The sequence below is a fragment of the Perca flavescens genome, chromosome 3 (genome assembly GCF_004354835.1).
Source record: "Perca flavescens isolate YP-PL-M2 chromosome 3, PFLA_1.0, whole genome shotgun sequence".
Lineage (NCBI taxonomy): Eukaryota > Metazoa > Chordata > Actinopteri > Perciformes > Percidae > Perca > Perca flavescens.
This window is the reverse complement of record NC_041333.1, coordinates 27,714,439-27,741,322: the sequence shown is the minus strand read 5'-3', so window position 1 is coordinate 27,741,322 and position 26,884 is coordinate 27,714,439. Positions and strand designations below refer to the sequence as shown.

Genomic DNA, 26,884 nt, shown 5'->3' with positions numbered 1-26,884 from the left:
ATTTCTAAGTTGGGAATTTTAACCTAGAGAGGGTTATTGTATATGAGTAACTAGACCTGAAGCCCTCTCTCTCAAATAGGATTATTTGGAAACAACAGGATATTTAGTTAAAAGATGGATGTGTTATGGTCAACCTAGTCTCGCTTTGCCAGACCCTCCTCCAAAGCGCAATGGAGGAGGCTGGCTACTCCACATAGCATTCTGGGATGGGAGGAAATCATGCTCTGGTTTATTGGCATTTTTTATTATTTAAACCAATCACAATCCTCTTGCGCGGTGGATAATGTACATTTTGTATTTATGGTCATTTATATTTCTGTTGTAAATTTCTAAAAAAGAAATGTCGAATAAATCCTGGTGTACTGGAGAAGAGATGTGCGACATGTTTCAATTTTGGGAAGTCTCCATAAGAGCAAGTCTGCTGATGTGTCCTTTTGCAGGATGGAGATCACAAAGTTGAGGAATGAGCTGCTCTGTAGCTGAACCTGACCTCCTGACCTCTCTGGGCACATAGAGCAAGGCAAGGCAAGTGTATTTATGTTGCACATTTTAGCAACAAGGCAATTCAAAGTGTTTAAAAAAACATCAAAAGCATAAAGAGCATAAAAAGCAAGTTAAATATCTTCTTCACACATTAGAAGCAGTTTTTTGTTAACTTAGAGAACTGGGAGGAATCCACATGTGAGGTTCGCCAAGGCTTTTGCTGTGATCGTGGGAAATAGAACACATGAACAGATATCTGGTGTTAGTTTAGGTTAGGTGTTACCTAACCTAAACTGGCTTTTGGAGATTGTGAGTGAATCTATCAAAAGCACATGTTGTAAATATTCCAGGAGGTCAACTTAATATCAAATAACAGGAATGAACATCAGCGTTTTTGTGTTATTAGCAGGGCTGGACTGGCCATCTGGCATTTTTTTAGCTTTTTTATTTTTTGCTAGGGATGGCCCACAAATAACTCACAGCGGCCCATTGGGTAATTGTCTTTATTGGCACTGGCTTGACCCAATCAAATCCAGGAACTCCCTTCCCCTCCCGGCCCTGAGACACGAGCTGTAATAGTTATGCTGGAAGTTTAGCATCCACGTTAAAATGGACAAACGACCACCAAAGTGCAAGGGAGGTGCAGAGAAATTACGGGAGAAAAAGATTAAGAATCTACAGGCAGATTCCTCAAAATGTTTGGGGCTATAGTAGCTGCTTCAACATCAGCATTACCTGAAGTAGAGGAAGGAGGAGAGGTGGCAGAAACAGCATCATGACAGGGAAGAAGCCGAGGAGAGTGTGTGTGTGTGTGTGTGTGTGTGTGTGTGTGTGTGTGTGTGTGTGTGTGTGTGTGTGTGTGTGTCACGTCATAACGACAACAAGCAGTTTGGCAGTAACACTGAAGTTAGTGGCTGTCAGGTAACCTAACTGTTTAAGCTTACATTGGAAATGCTAGCGGTTAGCCTGTTGGGTAGCTGAAAAGTCTGTGTGATCTATAAAATCAGTGTTGATACAAGCATCAAGTGTTCCTTGAATGGCTTAATTAGCTTCTCTTGTATTGATGCTCTTTTCCAGGGCATATACTACTCTCAGCTTTATTGTAGCTTTTGGTAAGGGTTATGGTTATGGTTATTGTATTTAGCAGGCACTTGTGTCCAATACGACAAAATATGAATCTTACAGTGGTTAACAGTAAACTGTTTTTAAAATTGCTAAGCCAATATTAAGCAAAATAGTAATAATAACAATAATGGCAATATAGGATAAAATATCAATAATAAAAAGTAATTAAAATACCATAAATATACAAATCATAACTGATACAAGCATCAAGTGTTCCTTGAATGGCTTAATTAGCTTCTCTTGTATTGATGCTCTTTTCCAGGGCATATACTACTCTCAGCTTTATTGTAGCTTTTGGTAAGGGTTATGGTTATGGTTATTGTATTTAGCAGGCACTTGTGTCCAATACGACAAAATATGAATCTTACAGTGGTTAACAGTAAACTGTTTTTAAAATTGCTAAGCCAATATTAAGCAAAATAGTAATAATAACAATAATGGCAATATAGGATAAAATATCAATAATAAAAAGTAATTAAAATACCATAAATATACAAATCATAACTCGAATGAATGAATTATTTAAGTGTAAGATCAACAGATAAATCTTGAGACCCCTCTTGAAGGATCCAAAACTATCACATGAACACAGAACACTAGGCAACTCATATCATAGAATGTACACATATTTTAAGAGGACTGTCTGCAAGGAATGTGTTTGACCAATCACGGTGGGTGTGGGCCGCCTGGGCCAAAAACCGATTTTTTGTCCCAGTCCAGCCCTGGTTATTAGAACACGTTATTAGAGTCAGTGACGAGTGTAGTGCACTGGAACACACATTCCACTTAAATGTCTCATCTCAGCATCGCCACAAACAGACTCCCTGTCTGACTTACAGTAACTGTGTAAAATGATCTTGTTTCCAAAGAATTAGACAGTTGCTAAAAATAGACTGTTGTGTATTGGAAAAGTGCTTGATTTCATACAGTATACAGGCAATACATGACTTAAGTCTCAAAACCACTGCTGGTAAAAATACTCAATGAAGAAAAATGGCATTGAGTAAGCATGACTCATGATTACCTTAAATTATTATTACTCATGCATAAATGTAAAAACAGGATTTTAAAATGCTTTAAAACCAGTGGAAGAAGTACTCAGATCGTTAACTTAAGTAAAAGTAGCAATAATGTTACAAGTAAAAGTCCTGAATTCGAAATTTTATTTCCTAAAGGAACAATTGTATCAGCATTAAAAGATATACTTAACATACCAAAAGTAAAAGTACTCAAAAGAAAAGCCAATTTCAGAATAATGTTTATTATATTATTGGATTCCAATTATCGATGCCTTAATGTGTACATCACATTCAATGTTGCAGCTGGTAAAGGTGGACCTAATTTTAATAACTTGATACATCTACTGGGAATCATGTGAATTTCTAAAAACTAAAAAAGTCATCAAATAAATGTAGTAGAGTAAAAAGGATAAAGTAGCAGGACATGGAAATACTCAAGTAAAATACAGTTGGATAAAATTAAATAAAATGTCCTCTTCATATAGAGTATGTTATTTCACATCTTTGCAAATCCCCCTGGGAATCATACTTTAGCAGTGCTAATATTGGCAATGTACATTTCACTGTTCCATTTTCACACACTCCCTATTGGTCATCCACATCCACACCTTATGTGGTGACCAAATTCTGGTTCATCGCAAAAACAAATATCACGTGTTAACAGGAGTTGAGATAAAATCAAAGGCCAAACAAGGTGAACAGTGAGGAGAGCTCATATATAAAGGCCAGTTTCTGCTCAGGGCAGACTGTGGTGGCAGACAGGTGCACCTGCAGGTGAGTGGAAACAAAAAACATAGAAACACAGATACTACAAACAAACTGATCAGGACTAAGCTGTTAAAGTAAAAATACACACACTGCATGTGTGTATTCACATTCACATGTTTATCTTATGTTCTATGCAACTCTTTTTTGTTTTGTCCAGGATGCAAACCTTGGTCCATTTGTGCGTTCTTCTCTCGCTTCTCTTCTCTGTCCATGCAGATGTCGTTGAACGTTTTGAGGTTTGTGTCCTTATAACTTTAAGGAGCATTAAATCTGTGTGTGTTGTGTAACTGACTTACTTTGGACTATGTGTTTTTTTTGTCCCAGGATGTTCCAGAATGTATGAGGTACTTCTACAAAGAGAAGGTGCCAGAGTGGGGGGCGTCTACAGCCGGTGCTGCCCATCTCTGTCAGCGCTTCATCAACAGGTAGGAAAAGTGCGGAAAGTGGAATTTAGACCTATATACTACAATATACCGTTTACACAGCACTATAATGTTAACTTTTATAGAACTGCCTTGTATTGCAGTTTATTGTAAATAATGTTTATTGTAATAATTTATCATTTGATTCTTAAAAGTAAAAATCAGACTTTTGCTATTATCTTACTATTTTTCAGCATTCAATGTTTTTTACATCTTAATGTTTCATTGCAACACTTCTAATCTCTAAATCACTATACAAAAATCTTTGCACCACCAGGTACCACTTTGCCACACTGTATGACACCAACCATCGTATTGCTGTCTATTCTGCCTATCATTTCCAGCCCAGCAATGGGGGTGGCAGAGAGAAAAGGTGGTTTGTAGAGCCTCAGGTTGGTGTACTGGTGTGTATTGTATATGGGAATCTACAGCATTGATGTGGTCAAAATCACCAGAATGTGATAACTAACTATATATATATATATATATATATATATATATATATATATATATATATATATATATATATATATATATATATATATATATATATATATATATATATATATATTTGTGTGTGTATATATAATATAACTATCAAGTATGGAGAAGACAGTATAATGTACTGACTGTGCTTTTGTGACTGTGTGTTTGTGTTATTTTTGGTAGAGTTTGGGCTGTAAAGAATAAACCCTGTGCATAATCCATTGATATATTTCAGTACTCAACTTACAGTTGACCTGCCAAAAATGTTCTTAATTCACAATGAAAATAAATTGACACACTGGGAATATTTAGCATTTAAATAAGGTGCCAAAGTGCATAAAAAAGCATCAAAATAGAGTTTGATTATATACATATAAAATAATATAGGCCTAGTGTCAATCCTTCTCCTAAGTTAATTTAGTTTATAAGTCAGTTAATTTGAAAATAAAGGACTTCAAAGAAAGATGAGTTATGGGCCTTTTTAATGTTGATTAATTTTATTTGGTTATTCATTTGGTTTACCTATTAATTTGCCCCCATCTTTTGCAAAAGTGGACCACAGGCAAAGCCAATTGAGTACTCCTGCTATATTTGGCCCAGTGACAACCGCTGTATGTCTAAATCTAGAAGTTTTTGCCTTACAGCTGGTAAGAATGTCTTGGCAAGCAGAGATGAAGGATGGGTACTGGCTGGAGAAAGACCACCCTGGGGTCTACCAAGGAGAGAAACAGGCTCTGAATGAGGACTACACACACTCCGGCTTCGACCGTGGTCACCTCAACCCCAGCGGACACCATTCAGGTAGCGGAGGTTTTTTCTTACTTAAGTAAAAGTAAAAAGTATTAGCATCAAAATATACTTAAAGTACCAAAAGTAAAAGGACTTATTAGGCAGAATGCCCCATTTCAGAATAATGTTTATTATATTAGTGGATTATAATTATTGATGCATTAATGTGTAAGGAAATGTGTAAGCATCATTTTATTGTTGCAGCTTGTAAAGGTGGGGCTAATAATAATAATACATCATAATGTATAAGTTGATTTATATATTGATAATTTCAATATATACATTGTAACGTAAGTTATCCAACAAATGCATTGCAGTTAAAGTATGAAGTAGCCTAAAATTGAAAAACTCAAGTAAAGTACAAGTGCCTCAAAACTGAACCGCACTTGAGTACATGTACTTCATTATATTCCACCACTGGATACAAGACGGAAAGCTCATTGCTTTAAATCAATGCTTTAGCCATCTTTAATGAAAGAAGGGATTCTCTGTGTCCAGTGACATTCCCACCAATTCACATACTTGTCATTTAGATAGCTTGTTGTTCATCAACTGATATAAAGATAACAAATAAATGATAACCAAACAACATATCCACCAAATTATAATCCAGTCCAGTCAATGATACACAGTTTTTGTTTTTGTGATGATCCCAATGGCAAAATGGCCCCTCACACTAAAAGTTCACTTACTTGATAATGGAAGATAATGTGCACATACAATATTTAATATTATTTTACTCATGTTTAACATACATGCATTTCTTTTGCATTTGAGATTATTTTGCTGTGATATAAGAAGATATTCATTGACAGATGTAGAATAACAGCCCTCTGTATCTAAACATAATCCTTACAGCTAAACTTTGAATCAATCTATATCAACACTGAATCATGAAAGGTAGATTTATTTTATGCTTTTTGGTCTCTATGGTTGGGTGTCTGTAGTGTCTGATGTCATAGCAACCTTTGGGCAGCTACACTGTGGGAGGCTACAGCCAGAGAAATATTTGGAATCTTTTCTCAGTCCTAAATCATAAAGATCAGTTGATATTAAATTGGACCTTTGCAGATACTGTACTTACAGTAATTACTTATTGCCAGGTCTGTTTCATATTAATATTCATATGTTTAACATAGACAAAAGGGAATTGCTCATAAAAATGTTCCATGTTTTATATACTTGTGATCATGAAATTAATTAAAGTATTCCTTAATCTGCAGCAACTAAACATTTAATATCAAATCTCAGAAAATGTTTTGTTGGTGAAATTTTCAAACCTGGTAGAATAAGAATGATCCATCTACTACTCTACACATCTATTTAATATTTCTCTCTCTCTCTCTCTCTCTCTGTATCAAGCCACCTTTACAATACACAACTTTATCTTTTGTCCTGCACTTTATTTCTTGCAAAACATCCTGTAATTTTCCATTCCTCTTACAGTCCCCAGCCGCAATGCCACTTTCACCCTGACAAATGTGGTTCCTCAGAACCCCAAGCTGAACCAGAACGCCTGGAGGATCCACGAGTCCCAGCTCACTGACCTTTTCCGGGACAAGTGCTCTAAGGCCTATGTGCTGGTTGGTGCCATTCCCTCTGCAGACAACTGGATTGTGAAAAACAATGTGAAACGTGTCAACATCCCAGACTACCTGTGGAATGCCTACTGCTGTGTGGACAACAATGGCAGACCTGTTCAGAGTGGTGCTGCCACAGCAAGGAACACAGAGGACAACCGGGTGGAGAAGCTGTCTCTGGATGAACTGGGAGAATTCCTCCAGCAGTTCTCCAAAGAGACAGTAGGGGAGCTGTTTTACAACAACTGCACGGCATAAAGGATGACAAAGGGACGATGAAACAATAATTGTTGATGCCATCCCCCCTTTAATGTCATTACATTTTGTATAACCATGAAAAGCTAGTTTTATTAATGATTCAAGTTTGTTAGTACAGTAAAAACTAATTGAGTTTCATTACATTAGATTACATTCATTTAGCTTAACACTTATCCAAAGCTACTTACAATAAGTGCAGTCAGCCATGAAGATCCCACCCAAAAAATTACAAGAATCATGCGAGTACGTAAAAATCATCAAATAAGCAAAGCTGCTCCAAATGCTTCATTTTAAAAACACTGTTGCCCACATGGTGCTGTGTGATACAATTCAACAGCTTTAATGCATCCTATATTATTATTCTTATTCAACCACAACTTGATTAATGAAAATAAATGACAGTGACAGTTGTGTCTTTTTCATTGACAGTAAAGACAATTATCAACATAGAAAACTGGAAAAAATTTAAAGTATCTGCCTTATGCAAACAGCCTGAATCAACTGTCAGGTACTGTACTATATTGTATTAATGAATGAATTAAATTGTTTTTCTTGTTCTGTCAAAAAAATAAACCACCCCTTGAGGCTTACAGTGTATAAACACCATCCAAGAAGCAATTACAGGAATTAATGTAGAAGTAATAGCGTAACCTTTGACAACCTAAGAGCACATGACCTACATATGAAAGACACAGCTTACTTTTCCACAAAAGAAACATCCAAATGTCTTTAAAAGTATTAGAGTAAATATGACCCTCAAAGAAGACCAGAGATGTAACTATTATAGACTGCACTTTTAATCAGCTGCAGTCTGAAATTCATTCATATTTGACCAAAGGGTGGTCACTCCAGGGAGGCAGGTTGGAGAGTTTCTTCTCAGTGGCTCTATCTATGGGCCAGCCCCAGGCCTTAAAGAATCCCGTCAGGTTCATCCTCACAGCCTGGGAGAAAGTCTCAGCATACAGGTTCATCTTTCCGTCGTTGTCACTGGGATAGTCGGTAATCTTGTGGTAGGTAGCAAACACCTTTTTAAAGGCATCCCAGCCAAACTTTCCTTGGAGCTACATAGAAGTAAACAGAGGTCAAGGGAAATGTGAATAGACAGTGGGTTGATGGAGGAATTACAGTTTATGAGAGAGTTAACACATGACCTGCAATAAACTAGAAAAGTCTTAAAGTGCTAATATTATGCTCATTTTCAGGTTCATGATTGTATTTAGAGGTTGTACCAGAATAGGTTTATGTGGTTTCATTTTCAGAAAACACTATATTTTTGTATGTACTGCACATTGCTGCAGCTCCTCTTTTCACACTGTGTTAAGCTTTCTGTTTTAGCTACAGAGTGAGGCATCTCACTTCTGTACCATCTTTGTTGGGAGTCGCACATGCGCAGTAAGTACTGCTAGCTAGTCAGTTGCAGAGCATGAGGGCGTGCCACGCTATTAGCTAGGCGAGCATTATAACGTGTGTTACAAAGTGATGCACATTCGTCACGGAAGTAAAGGCTGGACTAAAATAGAGCTGTCCCTTGGGGGGGACTTTGGGCTTTTTCACTTTGTAAACCTATAACGTGGACAAAAAGATATATAACACAATAAAGGAAAGGGTAGCCAAAAAGCATAATATGAGCATTTTAAGAGGCTATTTTAGACACATGGCAATGGGGCTGTTTAGATTTTAATGTTGCTCAGTCCGTATGTCCATAACCTTAGTCCAGAATATCGTATCACAGTTACTGGATGGATAGCGATGGAATTTGGTAAAGACACACAATGAATTATAACTAAAATCATTACTTTTCAACAAGCTGCAACATATCAAAATTTCTACTTCTCCAATGCAAAAGACCTCTACTTCCCCCAGAATTAAAGGAAGAAAAATTATTCCAAAGATGGGAGTTGAATACCTATGATGAAGCGGTCTTAGCGAGATATTCAGAAGGTCAGCCTTCTTACTGGTTTACAATTACAAACCACCTCATGGCTGAGGTCATTATGCACAATCCATCACTAGCACATAAGTCCAATAGGCTGAGCCTGACCAGGCCCCATGGTTTAGGCCTGGCCACCAGGCACTCGCTGGCAAGCTCCCAGGCACTTTCATATTTTTAAGCAGCAGGTTGGATATATCAGAGATTTCAATCACATCAGAGTGTACTAGTTATGATTCAAATTTAGATGTTGGTAGGAAAAGTATTTATTAAGGTAAATCCTATATTTTATTACATTATTGAGCTCAACTGCACGTTATGTTACCATAACATTAACATGAAAACATGCTAAATGTTAGCATACTCTATTAACTTCAGCCATAAAACAACAGCCATCAAACTCTACAGGTGAGCCTAGGCTGACAAAGTGCAGCTGAAGCTGACCAAGTAGAGTTGGATCTACAGAGCTGATACTGCGAAATGAAAGCAAAAACTGACAAAGGTCAGTTTAGCTTGATGAAGGGCAGGTAATGCTGAAGAATATTGTGCAACATACAGAGGACAAACCACTTTGTAATGTTTTTTAATTCACTTGCATTTCTTGCCTGTGTACAGTTCCAATTTTAGATAAATGTTGACACCAGTGTGAACCAAGCATATTTCCTCTGCAGGATGTAAAATGCAGTAATTCTCTTTCACCTGCAGGTATGTCTCCAGGGCCACCCACACTGTCCAGTCACTGAGTTTCTTGCCCCCCTTAACATACTCGTCTACACGTCTCTTCCGCTCTGTTAAGGTCATAGATGGATGAGCCTGCATTGAAGATGTTACACTCATTATATTATAATGTTAACTAAGGGGAAATAACAGGACTGAAAAACAGTGTGATCACAGAACAAAACATACTCTGTTCTTAATGTATCACAATACGTACACTTACAGACCTGTCTTTTCTGGGCCTGGGTCATTTATCTAAAATAAAACTCATTTACTTCACCTTTTCCCTGTTGAGCCCCAGCACCTCTTCATGAACATACACTGACCACAGGTTACATGTACACTCTGTGGTGTGTGGTCGGAACTCCCAGCAGGTTCTTTGTTGGTTGTGTCCCAGTTCATGAATTTCTCCCCACACGCCTTTGGTTCTGGCATCACCTGGTCTGACCAGCTCATTTGCTGATTCTGTGTGGATCATGATTGGATAGCCTGAATGCATGAAACCTGGATGGTGAGAAAGTAGTAACATAAATAGTGTTACAAGAATGTATCTTTACAGTTCTAAAGCTATGCCAATGCGCTTTACGAGTGATATCTCCCAAACACATCCTCTGGAGTGACACTCAAACATTTAGAGAGGAGTTTCCATTTGTGAGCCACTGAGCTCACCATTGTGTATGTTAAATGTCATTGAATTAAAAACATTTTCAATTAGAAGTTGAGATTTTAAAACGTATATATTATGCCTTTTATGTGTTTTCAATATATGGTAACAACTAATAGTGGTAGTACTACTAGTAGTAGTAATGGTAGTAGTAATGCTTGTCCAAATCACAAACTCAAGACAACACACAGTGTTGCTAATAATAGGCCTATAGAGCTCAATCAAAAACTGCAAAACAAAATTCTTGCCATTAATCCTGGCTTCACGCTGTTCAAAATTACAATTAATTACAACAAAATGTACCATACCTAATAACAGTTGTATGCCAATAGTAAGTCATAATCCTTAAGCAGTAAACTTGTTCACCCAATGTAGATCTTGGAAACAATTCCAACAGCAATTTCATGTGATCTGGGACTAAGACTGAAAATCTATCAAACCTTTTTTCTTTCAATTAAATTATTTATTAACAGGTTTAAGGGTTTAAATAACAGACACACCATTGTTCTTTTACAGCACATGCAGTGGAGAAATCATTAGATTGAACATGTGAGAATGTGACAAACACACTTACCAGCAGAAATCTGCACATCTGCTACAAAGCGTTCTTTGCAGGCAAATTTGTGTGGTATGGCAGCCAAATCTGCGATGCCCTTCATGATGTCATTCCAAAGCGCTGCCACCTCATCAATGCGCTTCAGGTCTCGAACAACATCTGATGGTACAGTAAGGATGACGTTGTCAAACTCCAACTCTGCCCAGGGTGAGGGAGCTGTGCGTAGCATCGACCAATCAGCAGCTGTTGTCACACCTAAAATCAGAGATGTATAGTATTAGTAACAAAGTAGAACTACTTCACTACTTTACGTAAGTACTAAAAGGCTGTATCTGTACTCTACTAGAGTATTATTTTTTTCTCCTACTTCCACTTTCACTTCAGGACATATTTTCGATGAGTTTAATACTTTTACTCAGATACATTTTTCATGTGCTGCATTGTTAGGCCTACTCGTTACAATTATAAAACTGTTACGAATCATTCCAAACCCACATTATCACTGCCAGAGCGGTAGATGGCTCTGTCACCAGGTTTGTAATAAACTACTTGCAATACTTAAGTACAAAAAATGTTGAATACTTTAGTACTTCCACTTAAATGTGGTGCTTAAAGAGCACTTCAACTTCTACTCAAGTCTTTTTTGATAGAGCACTTGTACTTTTACTCAATTCTGGGTCGCTAGTACTTTATACATGTCTGCCTAAAATGGACAAAGGTTGGGTGTTGGGGTGAAATCAAAACAGAGCTTTGAATTATTGTTATTATTCATCAAATGTCCCATTGTAGGCAGAGTATACAGCATGAAGTCCTCATGCCAAAAACAAGCATGTTTCAAAGAAAACCGTCAACACTTCTACAGAACGAAAACGGGTTTCATGAATACAAAGTGCTGTCAATCTATTGAAAGAAAACATACAAACCAGACCAGAAACTTGGTTCCTAGGCAGCAAACAGTTTTCGAACTGCTACATGATGTGCATTGGATTCTCTATACAGTCTTTTGTGGAGCAGACAGTGACACACACTCACCAGACTTGTAATAAGGAGCAAGCACTGCCATCTGCACTATGACCTCTGCCCCCTCCACCTTTGTGTTGGGTGGAGCCACCAGGTAGATGAGTCCCCCCCACAGGTTTGACACCTGCATCTTTTCTGTGGTCACAGGAAATCGCTCACAAACACTTGGTGCTCTCTTCAATTCGTCAGCCTTCAGTATGTCTGTTTGACAACCTATCTGGATCTGAGGAAGAAAGGGGATGTGTCGTTGCCTTGAAAACCTGTATGAAAAGTCTACTGGACTGTAGTTAGATTGATCAGTAGATGCATATAAGTCAATTGACACAAAACGGGACAGAATCGCATACATAAATGGTTTCATGAAAGGACAGTATGTGGCATTTTAAACCTTAGTTTGTGCTCATATTATGCTCATTTCAGATTCATAATTGTATTTAGAGGTTGTACCAGAATAGGTTTATGTGGTTTGGGTGTCTTTTATCGCAAGCCGTTTTAACATAAAATCTAAACATTTTTTATCTCAATAATTCAAATTTTTAGATCAGAAATTAATTATTGATCTCAATAATTCAAATTTTTACAATTGAAAAACCGTTGCAGTGAGGATCCGTGGGTTGCCATTAATTGCAAATAATTTCTAATGTTATCGCAAATTTGCATCCGGTTAGAAAACCATTTGAGAACAGAAACATTTTGCAAACTTTTAGAAAGTTTGAATGAGGTGAAGCATCCCTTGAACATGGCTGGTGTTGGGAGATTAAATGCTGCCTCGATTGTGACGAAAAGAATCCCTGAAAGATTCTAACTAACTGCTTTCTAGCGCAGGTTATTACACAGTTGCGCTTTCTGACATCCCGGTGCTCCCTATGGCCTCCATGTTAACTTTTGCAAAGTGCTCATAAAATGTAGGCAGGTTTCGGCAAAAAATGTATCATTGTCCGACATTTTTTAACTAGCTACGCCGATTGGTTTCCTTCATGATTAAGATTGGTATCTGCAAATATAAGTAGATATGTGCGTCATTTTTCATCTCAATAACTTGCTTTTTTATCTCAATAAATGAATTAGTGAGCTCAATAATTCAAATTTTGATCTCAATAATTCAAAAATGCAAATTATTGAGATAACAAATTACACACAAATGCTAATTACCCTGAATTTTTTAATTATTGCTCAATAATTTCAATTGTTGAAATAAAATGTTTAGATTTTATGTTAAAACAGCTCGACATAGGCTTTACATATTATGATGCCTTTTGTGATAACAAAAAAATTTGATTTTGGGCTACTGACAGAATGGATTTGATTTAGTCTCACTTTTCCAGACCATCCACATGCTGTGGAGCAGAGGAGGATCTGGCTACTCCACATAGCATTCCGGGATGGGAGAAAAACGTGCTCTGGTTTATTGGCATTTCTTAAAACCAATCAGAGCTGCTGTAAAATAGTTGTGCAAGAGAAAACTCAGACTGGACAGATAGTCTAGCTAGCTGTCTCAATTTACCCTGCAGAGATCTGAGGAGTGTCAACCACAGTCCTCATAAATCCACCAGAGTTTAGAATTCCTACACAAAGAAAGCAGAAGGAAACGGACATACATGCATCCAGCAGAATTTCATGCAGCACCAGAGCAATCCAGGAAGTGGAACGTCAAGGATATAGACTAGATTTGATTTGACTTGATTTGGTAATCTGAATTAGCAGAACATTGACAAAAACATAATGGGCTCAGTAATAATTTGATTTTGTGTACTGTACCGTCCAGCTCTTGTTGACGATGTTTGCTGGTATGATTATCTCGGTCTTCATACCTGGAGAAAGGTACAGACCTGTACTGATCCACTCAATCTTTCCTGACACACATACAAAGAAACAAACAAACATTATACTCAGAGTTGCATGTAAGGCAAAGAGACATTTTACATTCTTCATATTAATGCAATGTAGTACCACACACACTACTGTGACATATTAAATTGTATACAGACAAATTACAGGTCTGCACGTTGATTTTACACATTTGTTCACAACAATGTGGACTTACCTGCTGTGTTCATATTAATCCTGATCCTTTGGTTTTTAACAACTGGCATCGAGGGGATATCCTTGATGAGGAAGGGCAGGAGGGCATCAGGATCTGGGGAAGTGTTATATACCGCTGCCCCTAAACTGAGGAGTAGGCGGTCTTTTGGACTCTTAACAGGGTTCTTCTCACTCACCTTGACATAAAGAAAATATGTATAGGTGTAAAACAGATCTCTGTAACACAACCTTGGTTGGATTGTTTTTCAGTGGTGACACAGTGAGAGCGACAATATAAATGAAATGGCCTGCCTTAGTGATGACAACTACATGTGTTTGTGGTACATAACCAAATTGCAAAAAATGTTTTGGAATGTAAAAAGTACAGTATGTTTGTATTGTCAGTCAATCATTGCAGGTATTGCTCCTTAGGTTGTGACCACAAAAAATCTATTGTGTGCTCCCACATTAATTAAGAAATTCCATGTGATGATGTTTAATACTGAGTATGCTCAGATCCATTTTGATGGATAACAACAACCTAAAATGGCCTGTTAACATAAGAAACTAATGTTGCAACAGTTTTGCTAAAGCTGGCCCTCACAGTTTGCTCAAATACTGTGGGCAGGGCTTATATTATATTATAATGTCATATCTACTGAACTATATGTGCTATTGCAATCCCATTTAGTGGGCATGTGTTGATATGATGTCTGAATGGCCTTGACAAATGTCGGGCCATTTGACCAATAGCTGGCACTGTTGCAGCATCATATGAAGGAAGGAATCTCTTTCTGTCTCTCTGTGTATAAATGAATGCATAGAAACGTTCATCCAATCGACTTCACACTCGGCAGGTGTATTGCTGAGAACCCAAGAGAGTCCAGTGTCAAGCGTGAAGTCGATCGCATGAGCTCTTCTCAAGAATGCTGCAAGTTCTCCAAACAGCCACTGCACTAGTAGTTTTAAAGCCTGAAGGCCATATCAATCTCAGTAGCAGGGAAACTAAGCTCTGACTCAATGGTACTGCTCACCAGCACATGTATTGTATGCAAACAATGCACATTATATTACTATGGTATTATATTACTATTGTTTTGCAACTATTTTTATTATATTTTTTAAATGTGCAATTTACTGTAAATAGTAAACCATAAATTGAACTAGATTAATGAAACGTCATAGATTAATTAATAGACTATAAAGTCAAGTACTGCCTACCTGTGGCATGCCGGACTTCTTCAACACATCAGTGAGGATGGACAGCACCTGTGTGTAGGAGTAGCTGTCATAAGCCTTCATGTTCAAGAAGTTTACGGGCAGTATATTTAGTTGTTCCCCATCATGCTTTGTAAATTCTTTGCCCTGGGTAACATGAGCAGCAAAGCGACGTAGAAGATGGCGGAAGTGGTTGGTGTCTTTCTTGGCCTGGCTAGGCTTGTAGGATCCTTTTTCATTTATTGTCACCAACACGCTTAAACCCATTTTGTTCAGGATCATGTTTCCTGAAACAAAGATGCAACAATAAAACATTTCAACTGGGCAAAAGATAGACAGAAAATAAGCAACCTCATATCTGTAAATCAAATTCCTAAAAGTAACTCTCATTCATGGCAAATTTGTTTTACAAATATTTGCTCCCACATTAATTAAGAAATTCCATGTGATGAAGTTTAATACTGAGTATGCTCAGATCCATTTTGATTGAGTTGGATATTAGACATATTAACACACACAGATGCAAGATTGCTGCAGCTCCACCATCCCCATTTTAAACCCCCTCTCTGCCCTTCCTGTACTATCTTGTATGTTGACACTGCACATGTGTGACAAATGTAGCACTGTGGAAATCATTATGTGGGGCTGTATTGTATTATAAAGTCCAGTAAACATCAAATGGCTTTGCTCAGCATACGCCATCCTATATTATCATGTCTGTGCACTTGCCAGTGGGATGAAATGGAAACCATAGAATCAAAATTGTGTGCTACATTATCATACCTGAGAAATCTATCATTGGGTTTTGCCCAACATGTGTGTATGACCAATGCCATGCATGTCCGCCAATCAGCAGACCTCCTCCCTCTGCGACAAAGTTTTGGATTTCTTCCATATGGTCATCCTTGTAAACTGTACAAACAAATACACTCAGGTCTTTCCTGAACTCCGTCTGCTCATACTTTAACCCTGACTCGCTGGGAAGTTTGAGCTCTGGTACAACACCAACAACCCCCTTCCGGCCTTGGTCCAACCAATCAATGGCATTCTTCCAAAACGATGCCAGCGTCTGTAATGAAAAGAGTCATTTCAAAAGAGAGAGTAGTTAATCATGTAAAATGCTTTGACAGATTGGTATGTAACATTATTCAGTGCACTGCAGATGCCCAAATACTAGTTATATTAACTTAAGTTAATATAACTTTTCTAAAGAGCCAAAATGAAGTGAATGAAAGTGGTGGCTCCTGGTGGCTCCTGGTGGCTCCGGCCGTCGCCATCTTGGCAGTGCCTGACATGAGCTAATCCAAAAATGGGCAAAGTGGTATATCGTGGACAGAGCTAAGGCGGATCAAATGAAGCATACAGTCTTTGCTCACCTCCTGTGACCGCAGCCCAGCTGTCACTCAAAACACCCTTAATTATGCAGAACTTTAAGCCTGAATATCATTTAAACGGGTGTGGTACAAGAACCCCCGCCCAACCACACCCACTCCACAGCTGTCATGATTTTCTTCTAGTACTACTTTTGTGCATCGACCACGACCGTTAAGTTTAGATAAAAGTGAGTCGCATATTCCCTGGCACCGCTAGTTTTGCTAATTTATAAAAAATAAACTTCTATGGGTATTAGAGGGTAGGCATTATCAACCTGTAGTTGAATGGTTTGGAGGACTTCTTGAAATGTATTCAAAACATTAATTAATTTAGACTGCACCTTTGTTTTCAGAAGTCCTTCATGTGTAATCACAATGACTCGTCCCTGCCCATAGTAGGATCCTCCCAGGAACACCCCTCCATCCTCAGTGGTACCAATGGGGAAGGCTAGTGGGCCGTGGACCAGAAGCTCAGAAGAAGATGTATCACGGAGGTCAAACTCTGAAACCCCCTGGAGTAAGAATGCCAAGTCCTCCTCAAATTCATGACCAACACTGTATCAAGGGAAAGAGGAGAGAGAGAGACAAGCACAGAGATAGGAGATATGTGGAGCAGGAAAATTCAATTCAATTTTATTTATAGTATCAAATCATAACAAGAGTTATCTCGAGACACTTTACAGATAGAGTAGGTCTAGACCACACTCTATAATTTCCAAAGCCCCAACAATTCCAGTAATTCCCTCAAGAGCAAGCTTTAGCAGTGGCTCTTGCAACAGTGGCAAGGAAAAACTCCCTTTTAGGAAGAAACCTCGGCAGACCCAGACTCTTGATAGGCGGTGTCTGACGGGGCCAGTTGGGGGTGTGATGAACAGTGGCGATAATGGTCATAATAAAGATAATGGAACAGTGACTACAATGGTAGTTGTAGTAGTTCATGTCATAGCAGAGCACTGCAGGACGTCACAGGACGTTACAGGATGGCACTGAAAATGATCTTCAAACTTAATGAATGTCCTTCCTAATGCCCTGTATCAGTACTCATAACTTTTTAATGAATAATTGAATAGTTTTATTTCAAACAACATACAAAAAATAAACAAAAAAACTTGAAATTTCCCAAAAGAAAAAGCAAGAATAAGCTAAATAAATAAATACTCTTGTCTGAAAGGAAATAGTAAAGAAGTAGGAAGAAGCTAAATACTTTTCAGGTCCTACCCTTTTTTTGTATATTGTTCGAAATGTTCAAAGCAAGCCTTAAAACTTGGTGTCAAGTTTAATGTCAAAGGATTTTTCATGAGGTTTGAATATGCTGTGTTAAATCCTCTGGGATGGTGGAATGGGAAGTAAAATGGTTGCATGCCGATCATTTTGCCTCACATAAGCCGGTGTCTGTTTTCGGCTTTAACTCTACCGTGGAAGTAAATTACTTCGTTGATATAGTTGTAAGTTTTGGTATTAAAGATAGTCTAAAGAGGAGGATTGTCATATATATGTAGCAGTTTTTAGATTAAAAGATAAGTCACTTTTCCCCCTATTCCAGAATAGATATGCGGTGTAGCCAGACCATACCCCACTGCTAACACAGCGCTGTGGAGATAGGTCTGGCAATACAAGACTACAAATATAAAATGGAAGAGGAGAATACACTTACCATAAAGCCATCCATGAAGATGGGATCTGAGGGCAGACAGGCATGCACTCTACCTTCCCATAACGTTTAGAGAAGTAGATCCCTGCCACACCAGAAACCTTATTCCCCTCAAACTGAAGCAGGGTGTTCTCCTTAGGGTGATTTGCAGCCCAGTTCCATGCCTGCCCCGCTATCAGCACTCCTCCTCCAGCTTTCAGAAATGCCACCAGGTCCTTCACGTGAGCGCCCACGCTGTAGGCATCTGTCACATACACACCCAACCCTAGACTATCACTGAAGGCCCCCACAACTTTGGCTTGGAAGCTGGATTTGCTGATGTTATCAGCAACTGCCTTGATGTTTTTGTGGACCCCCACAGACAGGTTGTCAGATCCGTCCCCTCTCAGCCAGGTCAAAGCGTTCTCTACCAGAGCAGGAAACGCAGTCAGGTAGCCCTCATGACCCAGAACCACGATTCGTCCACGAACGTACAGAGAGGCTGCCATCAGGACTTGGCCTTGGCTGTTCATTGCTAAAGGAAAGGCATGGTCCATTAGCACCAGTTCACTGGGAACACAGGGGCCCCGGAGGTCCAGCTCTCTCAAGCCTCTCATCAGGGACATATAGGCCCCATCGTGGAAGGACTGGGTGGTTTTGGTGGACATGGTGAGAAGGATGGACAATCTGAAGGTTGGATGGAGAGACTGGATGGCAGGATGGTAGAAAAAAGTCTGTTGAGTCAGATAAATAATAAGTTGTGAGTAATTAAGGTTTACAGGTGTACCAACATGAGGTGTGTTGTGTCAGTCAGGCTGCCTGGCGGAATATAAATAGTAATCATAAATGAAGCTACTAGGACAGCACTCCAATTTGATAGAATTTATTGCCACACAATGGACGTTTTAGGCAGCAGCAATACTTAGCGTGTGCTTAGGCAATTACAAACAATACTCCAGACACAGGTTGGTAATTATACAACCCATACTGCATAGGTGGAGTAAATCATCCACAACTAGCACATCAATCCAAACGACGGGAGCCACAACCAATCCAGATCAGAATTAGTAAACACAAACCAAAACATAAAAAAACAGTGAACAATAATTTTGGTAGCCTATCTGAAACTGAATAAAACGAAATTCCTAAAAAAAGTAAAACCAAACAAAAACATTATCAGGCCAAAGAAACCAACCAGAAAAATAAAAAAATAAAGTAGGACTTAAACATGGATGCAAAAGTTTTTTTTTGTTGCAGAAATAGAACAGACGTGTTACAATTACTTTCTATCTTCCTACACAGTGCTGCGGAGGAGGGTCTGGCTAGTCCACACAACATTCCTGGTTTACTGGCATTTCTTCAAACCTATCACAACCGTCCTCGCTAAGCACCGAATGGAACAATGGCTCCTCTGCAAGATAACCTCGGGAAGGAATTGTTTTGGTGGAACATGTTCATAAGTTGTTTTGGTTGTGCAACAGAAAAGTAATTTCTTAAAACCAATCACACCAAACAATCATGGGTGGCGTAAAGCACCGCACAGTAGAGTGGTGATACCCGACCGAGCCCTACGGACAGGCCGGACCGGGTTCGGACAGATATTTAAAAATGATGTTCGGGTTCGGGTCGCCCTCGGTCGCATCAGCGCGATAAGGCATTTGTTGTAAAATGGTGCTGCTCCTTTAAGAGAGCTGTGTGTGTGTGTGTGTGTGTGTGTGTGTGTGTGTGTGTGTGTGTGTGTGTGTGTGTGTGTGTGTGTGTGTGTGTGTGTGTGTGTGGTAAGTGGGCAGAAGAGAGATAGAGAAAGAGGAAGCAGACGTGTAGTTGCGAACGGAGCAGAGTTGGTGGAATAAGTTTAAGTTTTGTTGCCTACACAGTGTGTGCGCCGGTGTCCGAAATAACCCCCAGACTGAAAGCCAAGTTCATTGATTTGCTCACCAGAAACGGGATTTTACCCTGACGTTATTCATTTTATAACGTCGGCCCTGGAGGTAACGAGTCTCCTCTTCTGACCACGGTGGAAACAAAGCAATCAGGAAAGGTTAACACATTGAACATTTTATTTGCACCCCCGGTACGAATAGCCTCGGCCACACAGCTGAGCTATTCACACCCTGTGACGTAACAACAAAAACACGTTGCTCGCGTGCACCAAAATCATGGCGGACGTTCATCTTCCATTTTGTCTCTAAAGTTTATAACAATTGAATTTCTAGCGGAAAATGGATACTAGCCTACAGTTGCGCTTTCTGTCTTCAGTGAAAGCATACAACCGTTGGTTTGTTAGTTAGTATCTATTTTTTGTATACAGTACGGTTACCTAGCAACCGAGGCTTGAAGAAATCAACTGGTAACAGTTGTTCATCATCCTGTGAGAACTGCTAGGTGAGTGGTTAGAACTGTTTCCTGTGGTATGGGAGTTAGGAGTTCAATTCCCCTGTGAGGCGATCTTGACAAGGAAATTTTGGATTGGATAATTTGCATGCAATTGCGCAAGTCAGGGCCTGCGAACGTGATTTTTTTTATTGCAGGGTGGTAGGGGAAGACTCATGAATATGCCTGCTCTGGTTGGGTTGGTTAGGTTTAGGCAAGAGGAGTCCCAGCAAACATTTGGACGTTTAATGACCGTTGAAAAGACGTCCGTCCGAGACGTCCCGTCATGGTTGAAAAATAGTTCCAAAATGAAAGTTGAACCGACGTCTTTGACGTCACTTGGCCGTGAATTCCACGTCTTTTCTGGCCGTGAATTCCACGTCTTTTCTGCGCGTCCCTGGACGCCAGAATTAGTCTTCTTCTGGATGTTTATAAGGTGTGTTTCTGCATAAGTGTAGGCTATAAGCCTGCATATTAAACAATCATACACCCATTGTGTTAAATCGTGGACGGCGATCTTGACGTTTACACATCTAAACTTGACAAAGGTTCTAAAAAGGTCCAAAACCGGTCCAGTCATACCTGAACGTCTATAGCACGTTATAATCACGTGTAGATCAAACAACACTTTACTTATACATTTAAGTTCTTAATATAATTAATTGCATCCGAATATAGGGTTAAGGTTTGTTGCATGTAATTATGCATAATTTATAGTTATTACAGTAACTACATGTAACAAGGACACTGTAAAATAAACTGTTCTTATTTTCATTTTAGTAGTTCATTACAAATGATCATAAAGATAACGGGATGAACTAAAAAGCCACAAAATTCCAAATCACATTTATTTATTTTACGGTTTATACAATACAGATTCACCCGGGAAACAGGAAAAACGTGTTCATTACAAAACAAATTCAGTTTTAGCTCAATTCCGTTAATTTAGTTCAGTTCAATAACACTGTCACAAATATCTCCCTTTGTGTAGCAACTTTTTGCAACATCATTTACACCAGGAAAGTTATTTGTTATAACCACACCCCCAGCTCTTCCTGGAGCATGTTTCAAGTGTTCCACCATAGCCGCATCAATTTCTGATTCAGTTGAATTTGGGCTCCACCTCTTCACAGCATCTGAGGGAAGAGAATATTACAATAATAAACAAAACAAACAGTAGGAAAAAAATTACATTGAATTATTGTCTAAATGTTTTTATGGTCCTATAACTAAATAAAAAAAAATAAATGAAACAAGATTTTGCACCAGTTTCATAAATGAAACTGAGTTAGAAAAAGCTAAAATCAATATATATATATATATTAGGGGTGTGACGAGACACTTACTCCACGAGACAAGACACATCACGAGACTGGGTTCACGAGAACGAGACGAGACGAGATTTTTAAAAAAAATTTAAAGAAATCCTCAATGATGAAATATATGAATGGAAAATAGTTTTTTTATTCAACTGACCTTGGCTTCTTTGTAGAGGTTTGGGACTACAGTGCGAGTTAAATGCGCGCGTGATGGGATGACGTACTTTGTTTCCAGTGTGTGGAGGAGTCGCCGAAATCCAACATTTTCCACCACAGAAAATGGCTGCAATGAAATCAGCTGCAATGAAAACGCCTATGTCCCTCGTTATTGCCGTGGCTCTTGCACTTACCGGTGGCAGAGATGCAAAGGCTTTTAGAGTTGTTTGCCCTTTTAATGTTTTCGTCGCGGGTGCAGTAGTTAGTAGAGAGCTGTGGTGGTGCTGTAAGTGTTTTTGCATAGTGCTCGTGTTAGCCGCGGTATACGGCATTTTTTTCTTACAATGTTTACATATTGCGTTCGTCTTGTCTGTCACTCTTTCGCCGTTTATTATTTCCGCAGGAAAACCAAAATGTTGCTACACAAATGATTTAAAAGTGGCAGGGGGATCTTCAATAGTAATTTCACGCTCCATCACGCTGACATAACATCGCCTCACGAGACAACTTTTCACCTCGACGAGAAATCTCGTCACATTTTAATCTCGCGAGATCTCGTAAAACGAGATCTCGTCACACCCTTAATATATATATATATATATATATATATATATATATATATATATATATATATATATTTATCCCTAACCCATTCTATGAAAAAAAATGTAGGATTACTTCACCTTAGAAAAAATAACCAAATAAGGTAAAAAAGAAAATCACGATTAACAGTACAGTGCAGCGTAGCAATTGCATGCAATGTTAAAACATACACTTTCACACCTTTGACTGTAACATTAAACATACTTTATACTATGGTATACCGTTGTATAAGTTCAAATTAACTTTTAGCCTACTAACGTTTGCTAGCTAGCTAATTTTAGCCAAACTCAGTACATTTCAGTTGACAATGTGGGCATCATTTCTTTCGGTTCATTCATGTCAAACAAGTAAAACTCAAGCACGTTAAGCTAATAATACAAAATGTACTTACCCAACAATAGATTTTTAATAATATTATCGATACAACTCAATTCCTCCTCTCTTCGTGGTCAACGTTCAAGTTACTGGCTCCGGAGTCTATGGGGAGAACGCCTTAATATCTCGCGAGATAATCTATCCTATCGTGGGATTTTGTTCCTACATCTTGGCAGCAGTTTCCCTGTCAATGGCAATTACATGTTATATATGTCAATGATTACATCCAACTCCGACATAAATGGTGACCGGGTTTTACATGTATGCATACATTCATTTAAAAACAAAAAACAAAGAATACATCAGGTACAACAGGTTGAAATAATGACTAAAATGCAGTGGCTTTGCAATCACTTAACCACACTGGGCACTGTGTAATTATAATTTATTTAAACCACATAAAGTAAATGTACTTTGTATACAAATCGTGTTTTTCTGTTTTGCTTGACTAGACGTGTAAAAGACGTCAGTGGACGACTATCCAGAGCCTTGACTATAGACGTGTAAAGCGTCAGTGGACGTCTTCACAACCTTTTAAAAACTTGGCGAATTAAATTAATTATTGCAGTATTAACCATGCAAGGGTTTAGCGCAGCTTTATCACAATTGATTTCATAGAGGGGCATGATGGACTATAAATGCACGTGTAAAGGACGTCACTTAGTGGACGTCCACTCACAACATGGTATATGTTGAAGTACACGTAGCTAAAAGTAAAAATAACAATTATACATGCAACCCCACAGAACTGTTGACATGTTCAAATGTATCTGAATGCATTTTTAGGAAATGTTCTGTGTAACATCTTTTTACCGATTTATGCCGTCCTACCGCGACTATTTTTGGCCAGGGACACAACGTTGCCGTCGGACCAATGTTTGCTGGGTTTTTCCTTGCCATAGCCTGTCAAGTTCTTTTGACAGGCATAAGTGTTCATTTCAAGATATGGCCATGATAAATTTGTTGATCGTTGTTGAGGTACATTAAACCACGTTAAGCTTTTTCACGTTGAGCAGAACAGGCAGCGTTGTGAACAGAGATGCAGCCTGCGCAGCAGTAGAGCGGCTGTCTGTGCCTGCCCTGTGGGGACAGAGATTGTTGTGGATTTTTTGCATCTGTCGCTCAAGAATTATATGCGTTATGGACTTCTTTTTTTAACTAAATTGAGCTCGAGGTTTTAAATTGTTACAATGTAAATTCAAATCTGCTTAAAAAAATAAACCTATGTTTATTTAGCATGTTTTTTTTGTCCATATGTGCTCGTGCTGTGTTCCCCAGGTCTCAGTTGCTACAATGAGTTTTTTTTTTTTTTCCCCTGGCTCGAATGTCAAACTCCGCCTATGATAAATATCTTAATGCCTGTCGGACGCGGGCCAGGCTCTGACAGAAAAATGCCTGGATTTACCCTGCAGAGATCTGAGGAGCAGTCAACCATAGTCCTCATAAATCGTGCAGAGTTTAAAATGCCAACACAAAAAAAGCCCAAGGTAGGGGAGAGCGGGGTAAATTGTCACATGGAAAAATCTTGACGAACAAGGCAGCTAAAAGAAGAACAGTTATACAAGAGTCATCATCAGATGATGAAGAGTGCTTCTGCCTCATCTGTGTGGAGCCATTTTTAAACAAAAGACAAAAGAGACCTGGGTAAAATGTGTAGGCTAAAGTGCAACAAATGGGCCCATGATGCTTGCACCTAAAGGCCTTTTTATAGTTGTGCGTCAAATCGACGGCGCAGGGTCCGGCGTAGATGCAGACCCCTCTGCGTCTACGCCGGACCCTACGCCGTAGCCTGACGTGCACCTCTCGAAAAATGTAACTACACATCGCGGCGACGCACGTAGCTCGGCCGTGGCTTGGTAGCGTTGCATTTCTCCCGACTCATTTCCTGGTTCTCCTTCTCCATAAACAACATTAAATCAAGGAGAGGGTTAACTTTTCCTGCTACAGATTTACCACTGTGGTCAGAAAGCACAGAGGAGATACTTTGTTTCTCTACTATGACTCTAGAGTCCGTACTCGCTCCGCGCTCCGAAGGTAATCGCCGGCACTCTCTTACTTCTCTCTACCACACACTCCCCACACACACGCACACACATGCAGCTCGACGCACACACCAGCGCACAAGTATAAACATCAGGCCACTTTTTAAGGCTACGGCGAGAGCTCTATGTGGAGCCGACGCACAACTATAAAAAGGCCTTTAGGCCAGGCAATTTATGTGTGCCAGAATTGTGACGCTGAAGATGAGTCTGATTAGTGAAATACAAGGCATCTGTTTAGTTCAGAGGTTAAACATGTTAAGTTAAGCAAGTTATCTGCAGCATTCCATTCAGTTATCATGAATCTATGTGCAAGCCAGAGAACATTAGAGTTTACATTTCAAAGTAGTGGTTTTGTGTTTTGATTGAAAATGTGTATTGTTTTTACAGATTATCTAGGCATGATTGTTTATATTTTCAGTTCTGGTTTGAATTTAAAAATGTAAATCAATATTCACAAATAAGTAGTTGTGCTCTTATTTTTAGATAATCTAGTGTGACAACTCGCCATAATGATATAAGATATATGAAAATGTTATGAATGCTAAATATGTTTCCAAGACTTCCTTCTTTCATTTGGTATGACATATATACCATTGTGATGTATGGTGCTCAGTAAATATTAGACAGTGTGAAAAGTGTGACAACATACCCCGCACACAAAGGCTGCTCTGAAAACTATAACATAAACTCAATTAGTTGAAATTAAAACTTAGATTCAGACACAATGAAAAAACTATTAAAATGGAAAAACTTTAAAATGGAAAAAAATGAATACATATAAATTAAATACAAACAGTTTGAAATGAAAAGACAGGGAAAACAATTCATAAAAAACAAGCAAATGAAATCTCCTGATTCAATCCGTTTGGAATGAGGGTGTTCAGGAAATGTATCAGTATGTCTTTCTTTGGAAAAGGATTCCACCCCTGTCTCCATCTTGTTCACTTTTAGGATCCAGCACCCTGCCTTTGAAGCTTTCTAAGTATCTAAGTGAGTGGAGCAAGTTTTTTCAAGGCTTAAGATTGAAAGCCTTTTACATAAAAGACACTGTCAGGAATCCTGTGTCTTATCATACCTAAAACCAGTCACAACCTGTCAACACTGATGAAATTATTTTCCTCTATCCTTATAGAGTCAGAGAGAAAAGCTGTAGCAGAGTTGATGAATAACAAGAACATTGTTATACACCAGGCGGATGAGGGCACTGCCCGAAACGTCCCTTGTGTGGCAATAAATTCTATCAAATTGGAGTACTTCCATAGTAGCTTTACTTTTGATTGTTCACTTTTAGGATCCAGCACTCAGCCTTCGAAGGTATCTACGTGAGTGGAGCACGTCCAGTCCTATTATTTAATATAAAGAGTAATTTAAAATATACATTATAATATAAATCTACAGTTGGTGTAGAGATTTAAAAAAATCCATAGTTCTTCATTTGTTGCCATCAAGATCTGAGCGTTTGCACATTTGAATTTTATTGAAACAGTACAGAAAAGTAAAAACTGACCTTTACCTGAAAGTTAGTTTGGTCTCCTCGTCAGATAATTCAATCAAGGCACAGCAGTTTTCAGCACAACAGAACTTTCTAATGAGATGAAAGACATTATAAAGGAGAGAAAGGACAGGAGGGACTATTCCAAAGAAAAATTCCAGAGAAAAAGAGGAGGGACTTGTTCTGTTTCCTAAGAATATTTTGCAACTGTGCTCAATGCCTGGTGAAACTTTAACCAACATGCAAAACATTGCTTATCACTGGTTTTACCACCACTAATATCAACAGGTTCAATCTCTGACATCATTATGGCCTGACCACAAGAGGTCTTGTGATTGTGAGACATTTAATAACTCATCATGTCATGTATAAACAGATATGTGTGGGGAATGATATAAAGGAGCACAATACTACTCTGAAAAGTAGCCTTACTTTGCAACTTCATGACGATTTTCTACTGTCCG

General features: G+C 38.7%; 2 protein-coding genes across 5 annotated transcripts; one reads left to right on the top strand and one right to left on the bottom strand.

Annotated features, from left to right (window-relative positions):
• Positions 1–1,379: 1,379 nt before the first annotated feature.
• Positions 1,380–7,696, top strand: si:dkey-243k1.3 (endonuclease domain-containing 1 protein). Of its 2 annotated transcripts, none has more exons than XM_028571407.1 (6): positions 1,380–1,404; positions 3,292–3,631; positions 3,720–3,820; positions 4,095–4,209; positions 4,948–5,104; positions 6,539–7,696. In XM_028571407.1, exons 2-6 carry the CDS (start codon positions 3,509–3,511, stop codon positions 6,928–6,930), a joined length of 888 nt encoding a protein of 295 aa, XP_028427208.1. In that variant the 5' UTR covers positions 1,380–1,404; positions 3,292–3,508; the 3' UTR covers positions 6,931–7,696. The 2 variants fall into 2 exon arrangements, with proteins under 2 accessions (XP_028427208.1, XP_028427209.1); XM_028571408.1 differs by lacking the exon at positions 1,380–1,404 and having other exon boundaries at positions 3,036–3,401; positions 3,553–3,631.
• Positions 6,957–26,640, bottom strand: LOC114550572 (TRPM8 channel-associated factor homolog). 3 transcript variants are annotated; one of them, XM_028571406.1, is made up of 12 exons: positions 26,436–26,640; positions 18,085–18,794; positions 16,772–16,985; positions 15,841–16,126; positions 15,061–15,344; positions 13,862–14,036; positions 13,576–13,670; positions 11,830–12,040; positions 10,816–11,052; positions 9,858–10,081; positions 9,560–9,673; positions 6,957–7,991 (listed from the first exon to the last, which is right to left on the bottom strand). In XM_028571406.1, the coding sequence occupies exons 2-12, from the start codon at positions 18,726–18,728 to the stop codon at positions 7,749–7,751; spliced, it is 2,727 nt and encodes a 908-aa protein (XP_028427207.1). In that variant the 5' UTR covers positions 18,729–18,794; positions 26,436–26,640; the 3' UTR covers positions 6,957–7,748. The 3 variants fall into 3 exon arrangements, with proteins under 3 accessions (XP_028427207.1, XP_028427195.1, XP_028427206.1); XM_028571394.1 differs by having other exon boundaries at positions 26,442–26,640; XM_028571405.1 differs by lacking the exon at positions 26,436–26,640 and adding an exon at positions 19,999–20,136.
• Positions 26,641–26,884: the final 244 nt, after the last annotated feature.